Below are 15,408 nucleotides of genomic sequence, written 5' to 3' on the forward strand. Positions count from 1 at the left end.
TTTCGAGAACTTTGCACTTATTAATTTCTGCTGAAATTGCGTATTAGACAGGAAAAGCTTTTAATAGTAAAAACTGATAACATCAAAAACTAGAAGTTCTTAGTTAAAAAAAAAAAAAAAAAGAAAGAAAGAAAAAGAAAAGGAGCACCTGAGTGGCTCAGTCCGTTAAACATCTGACTTCAGCTCAGATCATGATCTCAAGGGTTGTGGGTTCAAGCCCCACATCGGGCTCACTGCTGTCAGCCGGTCAGCACAAAGCCCGCTTCAGATACTCTATTCTCCTTCTCTGTGCCCCTCCCCCACTTGCACTCTCCCCAAAATAAATATGAAAAAAGAAAAAAATACCGAGTAGGCAATTTCCAGTATCTACCATGCTGGATCAAAATGAAACTACCAATTACAAGAAAAAAATTACAAAAGAAATCACAAATACCAAAGTGTTGATATCATAATGTTCGTATACTTAGAGAACAATGAGCATTAATTAGAAATTAAAAAAAAAAAAAAAAACACTCCTGCCTGCCTATGAAAAACACCTCAAATCCCCTTATGGGTCCAAAAGATTTTGTTATGAAGAACATTTACATCTCAGCCCAAATAAAAGTACCTCACAATTTAAGCATGGTTAGAGCTGAAAAAGTATTAGAGGAAAACTTATCACTTTAAATATTCACACCAGAAAACAGAAAGTGAAAATCAATGAGCCAGCAGTCCACTTTCAAGGTGAGTCACTGATCTGCGCTTCTAGTTAAGCTTCCTTATCCACAGTTAAGTGATGTTCATTGAAGGTATTACCACAAGGTTTACATACACAGGTTTCTCTCAGCTGTGAGTTCTCGAGTCTTCAAACAGATAAGCAACAACTTCCTGCTTTCTTACATTCATAGGGTATCTCCGCAATGTTAGACGGAGGATGTGAAAATGCCTTGAAGACACTCCCATATTTCTGACATTTATGTATTTTCTCTGCTGTGAGTTTTCACATGTCTTCGAAAGTAGGCAGGGCACACAAAGGCTTTCCCACATTCCTTACATTCATAGGGTTTCTCTCCAGTGTGGCTTCTTACATGTCTTCGAAAGGATGAGGGACAACTGAAGGCTTTCCCACACTCCAGACATTCAAAGGGCTTCTCTCCAGTGTGCATTCTTGCATGGACGGTAAGGTATGAAGAATGGCGAAAGGCTTTCCCACAGTCCTTACATTCATAGGGCTTCTCCCCAGTGTGTGTTCTCATGTGGATCCTAAGGGCTGAGGGATAAATGAAGGCTTTTCCACATTTCTTACATTCATAAGGTTTCTCTCCAGTGTGAGTTCTTATATGTACTGTAAGGTGGGAGGAACTAATAAAGGCTTTCCCACATTCCTTACATTCATAAGGCTTCTCTCCACTGTGAGTTCTTAAATGTTCCGTGAGGGATGAAGAACGGCTAAAGGCCTTCCCACATTCCTTACATTCATATTGTATCTTTCCAGTGTGATCTCTCACGTGTGCTCTGAAGGATGAGGGACAACTGAAGGCTTTTCCACATTCCTTACATTCATAGGGTTTCTCTCTACTTTGATTTTTCACGTGTGTATTCAGGGAAGTGGGAAGATAGAAGGCTTTTCCACATTCCAGACATTCATAGGGTTTCTCTCCAGTGTGTTTTCTCATGTGGATACTTAAGGAGGAGGGACAATTGTAGGCTTTCCCACATTCCTTACATTTATATGGTTTGTCTCCTGTGTGTGTTCTGACGTGGACAGTGAGTTTTGAGGACTCACTGAAGGCCTTCCCACACTCTTTACATTCGTAAGGCTTCTCTCCAGTATGAATTCTTATGTGTATTATAAGGTGAGAGGAAGAACTAAAGGCCTTCCCACATTCCTTACATTCATATGGCTTATCTCCACTATGAATCCTCTTGTGTTTGGAGAGTGAGGAGGAACAACTAAAGGCCTTCCCACATTCCCGACATTCATAAGGCTTATCTCCACTATGAATCCTTTTGTGTTCCGTGAGGGATGAAGAACAGCTAAAGGTCTTTCCACATTCTTTACATTCATAGTTCGTCTTTCCAGTGTGAATCTTCATATGTGCCCTAAAGAATGAAGAACAAGCGAAGGCTTTCATACACTCCTTACATTCATAGGGTTTCCCTTCCGTGGGAGTTTTCACGTGCTTCTTAAAACAAGCAAGAAAATGAAAACCTTTCCCACATTCTTTACACTGATAGGGTTTGCTTCCGGCGTGAGACCTGATGTGATTTTTCAGGGATAAATGATCTGCGAAGGCCGTTTTACACTCGCGGCATTCATAGGACTTTACTTCAGTAGTTCTCTTCAGTATATTCAGATGTGAGATTTGGCCGAAGGTTGGTCCACGCCGATTTTCTTCACTGTGTTCATGGACGTTCTCCACCACGGGGCTTCTTTTAAAAATAAAAAGCGCATTATTAGTGGTAAATAAATTTTTACCATTTTCAGGGATTATGTACATTTTCTGCCCCATCAAATTACAAGTTCAAAGTTCTCCCAGAGGGCTCTACCATAGCCAATATTATCAATGAGTTGTTTTGACTTATATAATTTTTCTGATAATTGCTTACAACTGAACTATGTGTCAAATAGTGAAGATCTCAATGTAATTTTCAAAAAAAAAAAATCTTGGAAAAATTCTTTATGAATTCACAATTTTTGACCAAGTTCTATATACATGTTTTTTTAAGTTTTATGATATTTTAAGATCCTCTCCTCAGGCACTACTTTTTCTTACTTACCTCAAATGTCTCTCATGGTTTTTGTTCTGATAATAAATACCCCGGTATTCCCCGTTTTTGTGTAAAATGGATGACGAAGAATCATTCCTTTTGAATCTAACTATCTTCTGTTCATTGGATATTTTTTGTCCATAAGTATCTTGTGGAGTAACTGATTCTCTAGTTTTAAGTTGAGTCTCAAAACCTGAAACAAAAAAGTAAAGGCACCTATAAGCAAAGGACTTCTGGAAGTGTGGCTGTTTCAGGACTTTGGTAATAATATGCACAATGGTCAAAATGGTATGCAACTAAGAAATAATTCTATGAAGACTAGGACTGATAGTGACACAAATAGGGAATTATTAGGAGAACAAAACACAAAGGAACCGGATAAAGTGCACATGACCAAATACTAACTTACAAGAGGAAATACAGATCTGTCCAAGAACAAGGACACCGTGAGAATACTGATAAAAAATCAAAACAAGGAATCTGGAAGATCAGACCCCTCAAACAAAACAAAATTTTGCTCTGCTTTTATTTGATTTTTCCAAACGTAATATCCCCCCAACCAGAATAGTTTCTCCCAAGGATTCTTGCCTTCCTGGTGCTCCCCCTGGATAGGTCCTCTTTCCACTGTTTCCAGGTCCTCCTCTTGTTTCCACTGGGAGATCAGATACGGTGTGTGGAGTGGATACCCTAGTAATGCAGAAAGGCTTATCATGAAGGAAAACAATGACAAACCATGAATATTTCCATGACAGTCAAAATTTTGCTCTTCTGATACTCTAATTATGGGCAAGGTAAATTTAATTTCAACAAGACGTCAAAAAAGTTTTTCAAGTGGGGGCACGGTAGGGGGGGTTGACAGTGACAGAGACAATGACACAGCCTCTGATTTCTAGAACCAATGTGACAATCATATCTAAACTTCAATATTAGAAGCTGGTCTGATACTCAGGACCCTTTGTTCTCCTATTGAATATAAAAATCTCACAGAATACCAATCTTAAACAAGGTTATGCTGAGACCATGATAAAATTAAGCAAAACAAGGCCACTATGTAATTTAATCTAAGGGTGACCCCCCCCCCCCCGCAATACACACACACTACTCCGTAATAAAATTTCTACCTCTTTTTGTCAGCATCCAATCTAAAGTGACCACCTGTGGACTGAACAGTGTCCCTTGAAAATTTATGTCCAAACAGATCAATGAAACAGAGAGCCCAGAAATAGACCTACATAAACACAGTCAGCTGATCTTTGACAAAGGAGCAAAGGTAATAGAGAAGATAGTCTTTTCAACAAAGACTGAAACAACTAGACCCCAACATGGAAAAAAATTAACCTAGACACAGACTTTTATACTTTTCACAAAAATCAACTCAAAAAGGGATCACATGGATCAAAGACCTAAATGTAAAGTGCAAAACTATGAAATATCTGGAAGAAAACATAGGAGAAAATCTAGATGACCTAGGGTCTGGAGATGACTTCTTAGATACAACACCAAAGGCATGACCCATAAGAGAAATTCACAAGCTGGACTACATTAAAATTAAAAAAGTATTGCTCTGCAAAAGACACTGGCAAGAGAATGAAAAGATAAGCCACAGACTGGGAGAAAACATCTAGAAAAGACACATCTGATAAAGGACTGTTATCCAAAATAAATAATTTTTTTAAAGTTTATTTATTTAAGTAATCTCTACACCCATGTGGGACTCAAACTCACAACCCCGAGATCAAGAGCCACATGCTCTACTAAGCCAGCCAGGCACCCCCATAAACAAAGAACTCTTAAAATTCAACAATAAGAAAACAAACAACCTGAGTAAAAAGCGGGCCAAAGACCTCAACAGACACCTCACCAAAGAAGAGATACAGATGACAAATAAACATGAAAATATAGTTCAAAATGTCATCAGGAAAACACAAATTGAAACAATGAGATACTACCACACGCTTATGAGAACAGCTAATATCCAGAACACTGACACCAACAAACGCTGGCAAGGAACTCTCATTTGTTGCTGGAGGGAATGCAAATAGCGACACCCTCTTTGGAAGATAGTATGATAGGGCAATTTACCCAAAGGAGATGAAAACATGTCCACACAAAAACCTGCACACACAGGTTTACTGCAGCTTTAGTCAAAACTGCCCAAGCATCGAAACAATTAAGATGTCCTTCATGGGGCTCCTGGGTTGCTCAGTCGGTTGAGCATCCGACTTCGGCTCAGGTCATGATCTCACAGTTCCTGAGTTCGAGCCCCGCGTCGGGCTCTGTGCTGACAGCTTGGAGCCTGGAGCCTGCTTCCGATTCTGTGTCTCCCTCTCTCTGCCCCTTCCCCACTCATGCTCTGTCTTCTCTGTTTCTCAAAGATGAATAAACGTTAAAAAATAATAATAATAATAAAATAAAAAAATAAAAAAGATGTCATTCAGTGGGTGAATGGATAACTAAAACTGTGGTACATCCAGACAATGAAATATCATTCAGAACCAAAAAGAAATGAACTATCAAGCCACAAAAAGACATGGAAGAATCATAAATGCATATTACTAAGTGAAAGAAGCCATGGGAAAACCAATACGATTTGGTCCATATGATTCCAACTACGTGACATTCTGGAAAAGCCAAAACTATGAAGACAGTAAAAAGGTCAGTGGCTGCCACAGGTTAGAGGGGAAGAAGAGATGAACTGACAAAGCAAAGAGAATTTTAAATTTTTTTTTTTCAACGTTTATTTATTTTTGGGACAGAGAGAGACAGAGCATGAATGGGGGAGGGGCAGAGAGAGAGGGAGACACAGAATCCGAAACAGGCTCCAGGCTCTGAGCCATCAGCCCAGAGCCCGACGCGGGGCTCAAACTCACGGACCGCGAGATCGTGACCTGGCTGAAGTCGGACGCTCAACCGACTGCGCCACCCAGGCGCCCCAAGAATTTTAAGGCAGTTAAACCACTCTGTATGATACTATAATGATTGATATATATACCATTACGTATTTGTCCAAACCACATAATGTATAACACCAAGAGTGAATCCTAATGTAAACTATGGATGCAGGGTGATGATGATGTGTCAATTCAGGTTTATCAGTTGTAACAAACGTACCACTCTGGTAGATGTTGATAGCAGAAGACACACTGTACCTGTACAGGGGCAGGGCATATATGAGAAATCTCTGCATCTACTGCTCCATTCTGCTGTGAATCTACAACTGCTCTAAAAAAAAAGTGTCTTAAAACAAAATGTCAGGGATGCCTGGGTGGCTCAGTCGGTTAAGTGACTCTTGATTTCAGCTCAGGTCATGATCCCAGCCAGGGTCATGGGATCAGGCCCCTAGTCAGGCTCCTCGCTGAGCATGGAGCCTGCTTAAGATTTTCTCTCCCTCTCCCCACCCTCTCCCTCTCCCTCTCCCCCCCCCTTCCTCTCCCCCACTAGCGTGTGTTCTGTCTAAAATTTAAAAAAAAAAGTCATGTTCACTTGAAACCTCAGAATGTTACTTTGGAAATAGGGTCTTTGTAGATATAATCAAGTAAAAATGAAGTTACACTGGATTGAAGTCGGTCTTCAATCCATTGACTAGTGTCCTTATAAGGATTAACATAAAAAGGGAAAAAGGCCATGTGAAGATAAAGGCAAAGATTAGAGGGGCGCCTGGGTTGCTCAGTCGATTGAATGTCCGACTTTGGCTCAGGTCATGATCTCACAGTTCATGAGTTCGAGCCCCACATCGGGCTCTCTGCTGTCAGCACAAAGCCTGCTTTGGACCCTATTTCCCTCTTTCCCTCTGCACCTCCCCAGCTCCTGCTCTGTCTCTCTCTTAAAAATTAATAAACATTCGGGGCGCCTGGGTGGCGCAGTCGGTTGAGCGTCCGACTTCAGCCAGGTCACGATTTCGCGGTCCGTGAGTTCGAGCCCCGCGTCGGGCTCTGGGCTGATGGCTCAGAGCCTGGAGCCTGCTTCCGATTCTGTGTCTCCCTCTCTCTCTGCCCCTCCCCCATTCATGCTCTGTCTCTCTCTGTCCCAAAAATAAATAAACGTTGAAAAAAAAATTTATTAAAAAAAAAAAATTAATAAACATTTTCTTTTAAAAAAGGCAAAGATTAGAATGAGAGAGCTGCATGGGGCACCTGGCTGGCTCAGTTGGTGGAGCATGCAACTTTTGATCGTGGGGTTGTGGGTCTGAGCCCCACATTGGGTAGAGAGATTATTTAAAAAGAAAATCTTAAAAAAAAAAAAAGAGAATGATATGCTGTGTACCAAGAAACACCCAGGATTGCTGGCAACCACCAGAAGCTGGGAAGAGACAGGAGAAATTTTCCCATAGAGCCTTCAAAAGGAGTCTGGCCTTATACTTCCAGTGTCCAGAAATACGAAATAAGTCTCTGCTGTTTTTAGCCACAGTTTGTGGTACTTTGTTATGAAAGGCCTAGGAAACTAATACAGCCAGCTTCCACAGGCCCATCCCCAAATCACTCAACCAAAGCACAAACCCTATAATATGTACTTTTAACACCTTTCTGAGACATACCACAGCTCCCCAGGTCACTGAGTAATAAACCCCACCTGTTTACAGGTTATGTTCCTGGTAGTCTCTGAGTAAAGAACACTGACATCAGTAAAATTATCCTAAGGACCGAAACCACAAACCTCCCTAAGACCCAAAGGGATGCCCGAAGTCTATGCCCACACTTTCAACACGTAATAAGCATCAACGCTTTTAACCACAAGACAAAGACAGTTCACTACACAGATGTTTATTTTCATGATGAAACCACTAGACACAGTAAGTTCCTTGGGGTCAGTGAGTGTCTGTCGTATTTACCACTATATTCTAATTCCTCAGTCCAAATCCTAGAACAAGGTCAATTAGTAAAATTGTTTTCTCAACAACTAAATGAAGGAATGTTGCCACTCTTACCTAATGAGGCCAGGTTCTGGAAGTTTTCCAGCATCACATCTCGGTAGAGGTTCCTCTGAGCAAGATCCAGCAAAGCCCACTCCTCCTGGGTAAAGTCCACAGCCACATCCTCAAAGACCACTGAGTCCTAAAACACACCACGCATATTCTCTTCAGGAAGGTACCAACTCTCCCCATATATGCAGAACTGATGAGGTTGATAATACTGGGGAACTGAGAACTAACTAACTCATAGTAAGTTCTGAAGATACTATGGTCTCCTGACATCTACCCCAGAATGCAGTCATCAGATCTTTTGCTCTCCCCGTAACTCTCTTCCTAACTGATCCAATCCTGTCTCCCGCATCTAACTACACGTCTAAAATGTTAAATTTATCTCTTCCACAGTTTGATGGTGACCAATTCCAGTCTTATAAGAATCCAGAACAGTCCAGAGCATATGGCTGAAATGAGAGAAATGCTCTAGAAATGAAATAAATTCCACATTGACACCAGCAGTTACTTGTTACAGAAACAATTTCACCTGCTTCCTTCTTTCCCACCATAGCACTGAGCACAAGATGAAACACTGGGTCATATCGGAATGAGGTTTAAATGCATAAAAACACACCGAGGAACAGAGAGCTCTTCTTTTTTTCACTAACCTGAGACCCAGGGGACTGCAGAAATACAACTTTCATCTCAGGCCCACAGCTAGCCATATTTTCTTGTCCTCTAGGCCAGGGGTCAGCAAACTACAGCACATGGGCTAAATCCAGCCTACTACTTGCTTGTGTAAATAAAGTTTTACTGGACCACAATAAAACATTTGTTTAAGCACCGTCTGGGGCTGCTTTAGGCTAAGTTGGCAGTTCAATTGCAATAGAGACTCTATAGCCTTCAGAGCCTAAAATACTTACTATGTGGTCCAACAGAGAAGCAGACTGCTGACCACTGCTCCACACAATTAGGAGGTCAACGACCTGGAGGAATGGAAAATTCTTTTGGCGAATTATTAGCCCCTACTTACCTGTGTCATATTTTTCTGCAACTCAGCAGCTCTTTCTTCTTTCATGTTCCCTTCATGAAGAAAGCCAGAGTACTGAGAAGTTAGAGCTGAAGCAAGGGAAAGAAGACACGAGAATCCAGATCTCCCCACAACTCACGAGGCGAGATGCTACGGCAGGTCCGTTACGAGGGACCACGCCCCTCAAAACAAACGCACACACGCACAGCCCCAAGACACCCAACCAAACACACACTGATCTGCTAAGAAGGTGAAGTAATCTTATCTCCTCTAGAGCTAGAAACCATTGCTGTGGTCCGTGTTGATCATTAAAAAAAAAAAAAAAAAAGGTTAAACATCCCATTTTGTAAGTTAACTGAAATTTTTAAAAGTTTAGCTGTCAATTTTCCCATGATAATGAAAAGCAAAACCTATGACACGATGCCTTCAACCATAAAAATACACACGGTGTCAAATCCAAAACAGCACTTATATATCCAACTTCTGGGGGCTCCACTCCCCACATTTCTTCTGCACTCCTGGCAGGCTAACAGGCATTGCTTCCCAGCCTGACCACCGAATCCTCCCTCCAGGGGCTGCAGGGTCTCTGAAACTTGGTTTTTTTTTTTTTTTTTTTTTTTTTCAACGTTTATTTATTTTTGGGACAGAGAGAGACAGAGCATGAACGGGGGAGGGGCAGAGAGAGAGGGAGACACAGAATCGGAAACAGGCTCCAGGCTCTGAGCCATCAGCCCAGAGCCTGACGCGGGGCTCGAACTCCCGGACCGCGAGATCGTGACCTGGCTGAAGTCGGACGCTTAACCGACTGCGCCACCCAGGCGCCCCTGAAACTTGGTTTTTGAGAAAGAGCATCAACCGACTCAATTCCACGTGTCGGAGGCAGTGAAGACTGCCATGCTTGACTCTCTTGCTAAAGTTTGCCTGTACAGAGGACGGCAGCGGCAGGGGAAGAGCACCTCAAGTTAGCAAACTATGTCATCTCCGATGGCGTTCTCTGCAGCTGTTACGCAAACTTAAAATAACAAAAACACAACCGTTTTGTCCGTGCAGTGGATCCAGCAGTATGTTTTAAATCTAGTAAAAACTGCAACATCTTTACTACATTAGTAATGTGCCATTTGAGCAACCATGATGTGAGGATGACTTTGCCAAGGCCTTTCCTCTCAGAGAAGCTCTGCAAACCAGATATTACAACTAGTTTAGAGTTGAGAAATCCTAGCATCGATTAACCACATACTCAATGCTACTCAGTCAGAAAGGGCGTATATACTACATATACAGGCGTGTGAATGCAGGCCTATTTTCCTTCAGAGCCTAAAATCCCAATGGGCGTATTTCTGAACACAGACCTTACAATTTAGTTGTTAATGAGGCTGTCATTACTAACATTACCAGAGTCTGGCCTGGAACCCTGCTGTGCATTCTGGAGAGTACACAAACGAAGTATTCTATCTACTGAAATGTTTTATCTTCGTGAGCTCCTTCTCTTGACTAAGCCTCCTGTCTTGAGCAAGGACACTTCCCTTAAGGCCCTTACCTCTTGCTTCTTTATTTCATATTTACTTAGGTAATATTTACCCTGATCCCACTACATACAGTCACAGGGGATATAGCACTAAACAGAACAGAAAAGTCCTGAAGCACAGGGATGTTATAATCTTTTAAAGGAGGGGAATAAACAGAGAAACATATCAGGATACATATTAATGTAGCCAGCACAGTATAGGGATAGAGAGGCACACACATATTTATCTTTAGTGAGTCAGGACTACTTTTGTGGCAGGGAAGAAGTAGAAAATTAAAAGAAGTGTTTCAGGTGCACCTGGGTGGCTCAGTGGGTTAAGCTTGCAACTCTTAATTTTGGCTCAGGTCATGATCTCACAGTTGTGAGATCAAGCCTCACATGCGGGCTCGACACTAAGCGTGGAGCAGGCTTAGGATTCTCTTTCTCCCTTTCTGCCCCTCTCGCTCATGTTCGCTCTCTCTAAATAAATAAACATAAAAAAAAAAAAAAGTGTTTCAGAGAACACTGGAAATCCACAGCTGGTGTGATTTATATATTTATAAATATCATCAACTCCAGACGAAAAAAAATCAGTAATGGTGGGCTAACGATTAATGTAAAGGTTGGAAAAAGAACAGCACAAACGTTCAGAAAAATGAAAATAAGACAAAATTAATATTTTTTAAAATTAATAAAAAGAGGGGCGCCTGGGTGGCTCAGTCAGTTAAGTGTCCAACTTCAGCTCAGGTCATGATCTCAGGGTCCGTGAGCTCAAGCCCCATGTCAGACTCTGTGCTGACAACTCGGAGCCTGGAGCCTGCTTCAGATTCTGTGTCTCCCTCTCTCTGCCCCTCCCCCACTCACTCTCTGTGTCTCAAAAATAAATAAATGCTAAAAAAATTTTTTTAAATAAAAAGAACAAAAACTAAAAATGTGCCCTTTGAAAACTAATGAAATCAACATACCTTTAGCAATTTTAATAGAATTATGAATGGGTCACAACCACAGATATTGCAGGGAGAATATAACCCAAATATTAAGGAAACATATGAAAATGTAAGACATGAATGAATTTCTAAAAGAAGTATAACTTTCTGGCGACATTCTTTTTTTTTTTTTTTAAACGTTTATTTATTAATGAGAGACAGAGATACAGAGCATGAGCAGGGGAGGGGTAGAGAGATGGGGAGACACAGAATCTGAAGTAGGCTCCAGGCTCCAAGCTGTCAGCACAGAGCCCGCGACGCGGGGCTCAAACTCACGAACTGGGAGATCATGACCTGAGCGGAGGTTGGTCACCCAACCAACTGAGCCACCCAGGCGCCCCTTTCTGGCAACATTCTAAAATAAATACAAAACTTGATTACAACCAGCCCTTAATTAAACAAAACAGTAGTTTAAAACATGCCCACAAAGGAAATATAAATTACAAATTGTTTCACAGGCAAGCTCACCAAGTAAGTAAAGGGTTCCTAATTCCATTGCAGGGGTGGAAAATACGATTTTCCTGAATGTTTCCAAGACCAGAAAAGTACAACTCAAAATAAAATAGGCAAGATCTCATTCATACATATGAATGCAAGGTAATATAAAAATATTAGTGCAGTCAAGAAATGAATAGTGGTTAAAAACTGAATCTTCAATTAATATAATCATCACATTAACAGAAAACCATGACTATTCCTCTTAGATACAAAATAGTCACTGATCTCTATGAATATCCATTGGTGATAATTTAACCCACCAAAATTAGAGAACAGCTTTAGTTGGAAAAAAATAATTATTATCTACAAACATCTACAGCAAACATCCTATTTAACTGCTGAAATGATAGAATAACTCTGGGATCAGGAACAAGGCAAGGATGCAAATTATACACTATTCTAGTACTGTCTGTCTACCGTAGTGGAAGTCCTAGCAAATACCCTAAAGAAATAAAAGGAAGGGGCGCCTGGGTGGCTCAGTCGGTTAAGCCACTGGCTCTAGATTTCCGCTGAGGTCATGATCTCAGGGATGGGGAGATCCAGATCCGGCCCCTACGTTGAGAGCAAAGAGTCTGCTTGGGATATTCTCTCTGTCTCTCTCTCTCTCTGCCCCTCACCTGTTCGTGCTTTCTCTCTCAAACAAATAAACATTAAAAAGAAGGAAAGAAAGAAAGAAAAAGGAATGCAAGGTACAAGAATAAAAGAGAAATGCTGAGAATGGCACAAGACCGCACTCTCGGTATGAAATTCAAAACAATCTACAGATAAATGATTAAAATGTATAGCTGCATTCCACGAGGGAGGGGTAACAGGGATAGTAAGTAATCAGTTCACATTTATGTACCTGGATATAATGTATCAAATTGATGCCCACAGGCAAGGTAAAGTTCACCGATCAAATATCTCCTGCCCCAGGAGGGGAGAGATGGGAACGGAGTTGAAGGAAATGTCACCACCCCGTGCTCACCGAACACGCTGAAATCCAGACCAACGTACAGACGAGGTGGAGGCGCTCGTCCCCGTAACCCGAATGGCAGGGATGCTTTTACTTTCTGAGAAGACACCAAAAGATGCTTTGGAAGGCCGATTAAATACGAAGGTGGTTCTCTAACTCTAACCTACAGCCGACTCACCCCGGCTGCTGGACGCAGCCCAGAGCTCCGGATTCAGTGAGTTCGGGACGAACGGCGGCGTGCCGCTGGGTTCCAGCGGGGATAGGAGGCACGGCCGAGAGGCCGTCCTGTAAATGCCGACCTCTCCGCCTCCAGCGGGTCGGACCTGGCGCTGGCCAGGGGCAGCCGGGGAAGGACACGAACGGAGGTAATTAACTACCTCAGACTCCAGACGGGGCCCGAAGAGATATGGCCGCCAGCTCGCGCAGGCGCACGAGTCCACTTCTGCTTCCGGTTTCTGGGCCTCGCACAGCGTAAGGGGCGGAGCCTCGGTAGCTGAGCCGTAAGATTACGAGGGGTGGTCGGGCGGGAGGCGTCTCTTTCTGGCCTCGAGTGGAAAAGAAATGCTAGTTTTCTTCTGGGGAGAGAGGCGGTTGGGCCGTGGGGGCGAATCAGCGCAGGAATTGGAATTGGACGGGACTGGGGGGACATCAGGTCCGTGGCGGGGTTTGGTTGACGAGGACTGTGGGGCGGAGCTGGGTCGAGACAACGCCTAGGGGCGTGGCTTAGTTGACTATTCCGAAGGGCACGGTTTACGGTGAGACCAGGTGGAAGGGCGAGACTTGGTTGGCAATTCTTGGGGAGCTGAGGTCTAGGGGGCGGGGCTGCGGGGATGGGGTTAGGGGCTCCCATTCAGGCTCCGAAGCCAGACATCTGGATGCTCAATTGCGTTTTTTTGAATTTATACCCTTCTCCACTTTGTTATGCACAGGACACGATAGTTATAACTTTAACCCTATACCACTTCCTAAGATCTCCCTTCCATTAATTCAGTCCTTTCTTAGGTCTTTAGTTTTCCCTTTCATTGTTTTATTGATTACTGCTCTTGTAGAGAAAGGCTATTGATAATTGTTTATGCAAGTCCAGTTACCTGGAAACCTGGCTCTCCTCTAATAGTTGTCATTACGTTATTTGATTTTCCGTATAAATACAATTTTCTGTCCCTGTTTTTTTCTTGTTCTAATACTACCTCGTTTCTTTGTGCAGGACCTCTCAAACTGTTGTAAAGTCAGAAAGAAATCAAGCATTCTTGTCTTGGTCGGTAATGATTATCAAGGATGCTAGGTAAGCTATTTGCTGTAGATTGTGTTTGTTTGTTTGTTTTTTTACACGCTTATGCATCGAGATGTATTCATTCATCCATCATTCTATTTAAAATAGATTTTACATAAAATTGACAAATTTTGAAACTTACAACAAACTGAAGCTGTGAAAAGAAGTTGAAGAGCTACATAGTCCTGAATCTATTAAAGGAAGTATATTTACAGTTTCCCTTGACTTTACAATGGGGCTATGCCCTGACAAACCCATCCCAGGTAGAAAATACCATTAAGTCTAGAATGCATTTAATACACCTAACCTAGCTAACATCATAGCTTAGCCTAGCCTACTTGGAGCATGCCTAGAATACCTACATTAGCCTACAGTTGGGCAAAATTATCTAACACAAAGCTTATTTTATCTTTTATAAAGTGTTAAGTATCTCATGCAATTTATTAAGCAGTGTACTGAACTTGAAAAACAGAAAGGGTATATGGACATAGAATGGTTTTAAGTGTACTGGTGGTTTATTCTCATGATCTCATGGCTGACTGGGGTTGCAGCTGGCTACCCCCCGCCCAGCATCAAAAGAGAGTATCATACCACCTATCAGTAGCCTGGGATGTGATCAAAATTAAAAATTCAAAGTATGGTTTCTACTGAATGCATATTACTTTCACACCATCATAAAGTCAAAAAACTTTAAATCTAACATCTTAAGCCAGGAACCATCTGTATCCCTGCTGGATTCTGTGGTTCAGGTTGTGCAGATCGTTGTGTTAATCCTCAGATCAGTTTTCTAGGTGTGCAGGATGGTTTAGTATTGGTCTGGCTGTATTTCATGGACATGAGACACAAAAAACTCAGATTGTGTTCTTTATGTTTTGTGTCTTTAAGTTAATGAAGTACCTTTTAAAATCTGGTTTATGAAGATGTATTATCAGTTTTTGATCAATGTAATCAAATGTTCATGCATCTATTAACTGATAACATAACTTTGCTTCTTTAACTTTATGATGTCATATCTGTATACAATATTTAATTTTACATAACCCAATAGTCTATACTTTCGAGTCTATACTTTTTTGTTTAATGTTTATTTATTTTTTGAGAGAGACAGAGTACAAGTGGGGAGGGGCAGGGAGAGAGGGAGACCCAGAATCTGAAGCAGGCTCCAGGCTCTGAGCCCTGACTTGGGGCTCAAACCCACAACCGTGAGATCATGACCAGAGCCAAAGTCAGATGTTTAACTGACTGAGCCACTCAGGCGCCCCGAGTCTATACTTTTTTTTTTTTTAATGTTTATTTAATTTTGAGAGAGAGAGAGAGAGAGAGAGAGAGAGAGAGAGAATGAGCAGTAAGGAGGAAGCATAAGGCAAGCTGACAGGCTGCAAACACCCCAGGTAGGATATGTGTGATATTCCTCCCACACTCCTGGCTGCCCAAGAACAAAGGAAAAGGAAAAACAAATGGTTATCTGATAGAGATCATAGTCCTGCAGGACCTAAGTCTCCATCACTCCTCCA

The 15,408-nt window shown here is 41.9% G+C and overlaps 1 protein-coding gene across 1 annotated transcript; it reads right to left on the reverse strand.

The window, feature by feature from the left end:
- Positions 1 to 220: 220 nt before the first annotated feature.
- LOC105261156 (zinc finger protein 699) lies at positions 221 to 13,056 on the reverse strand. The gene is made up of 6 exons (XM_011288921.4): positions 12,514 to 13,056; positions 8,685 to 8,770; positions 7,676 to 7,802; positions 3,340 to 3,438; positions 2,761 to 2,944; positions 221 to 2,412 (listed from the first exon to the last, which is right to left on the reverse strand). Exons 2-6 carry the CDS (start codon positions 8,727 to 8,729, stop codon positions 954 to 956), a joined length of 1,914 nt encoding a protein of 637 aa, XP_011287223.3. The 5' UTR covers positions 8,730 to 8,770; positions 12,514 to 13,056; the 3' UTR covers positions 221 to 953.
- Positions 13,057 to 15,408: the final 2,352 nt, after the last annotated feature.

Source organism: Felis catus, chromosome A2, assembly GCF_018350175.1.
Source record: "Felis catus isolate Fca126 chromosome A2, F.catus_Fca126_mat1.0, whole genome shotgun sequence".
Lineage (NCBI taxonomy): Eukaryota > Metazoa > Chordata > Mammalia > Carnivora > Felidae > Felis > Felis catus.

What these genes read in the sequence shown, in the direction of transcription:
- LOC105261156 (XM_011288921.4), bottom strand. Translation starts at nt 8,729, where the DNA reads ATGAAAGAAGAAAGAGCTGCTGAGTTGCAGAAAAATATGACACAG. An exon ending in TGCAGAAAAATATGACACAG is followed by an intron (nt 7,803 to 8,684) that starts GTAAGTAGGGGC and finishes GGTGTGTTTTAG; the next exon opens with GACTCAGTGGTCTTTGAGGA. An exon ending in CCAGGGGGAGCACCAGGAAG is followed by an intron (nt 2,945 to 3,339) that starts GCAAGAATCCTT and finishes TTTTTGTTTCAG; the next exon opens with GTTTTGAGACTCAACTTAAA.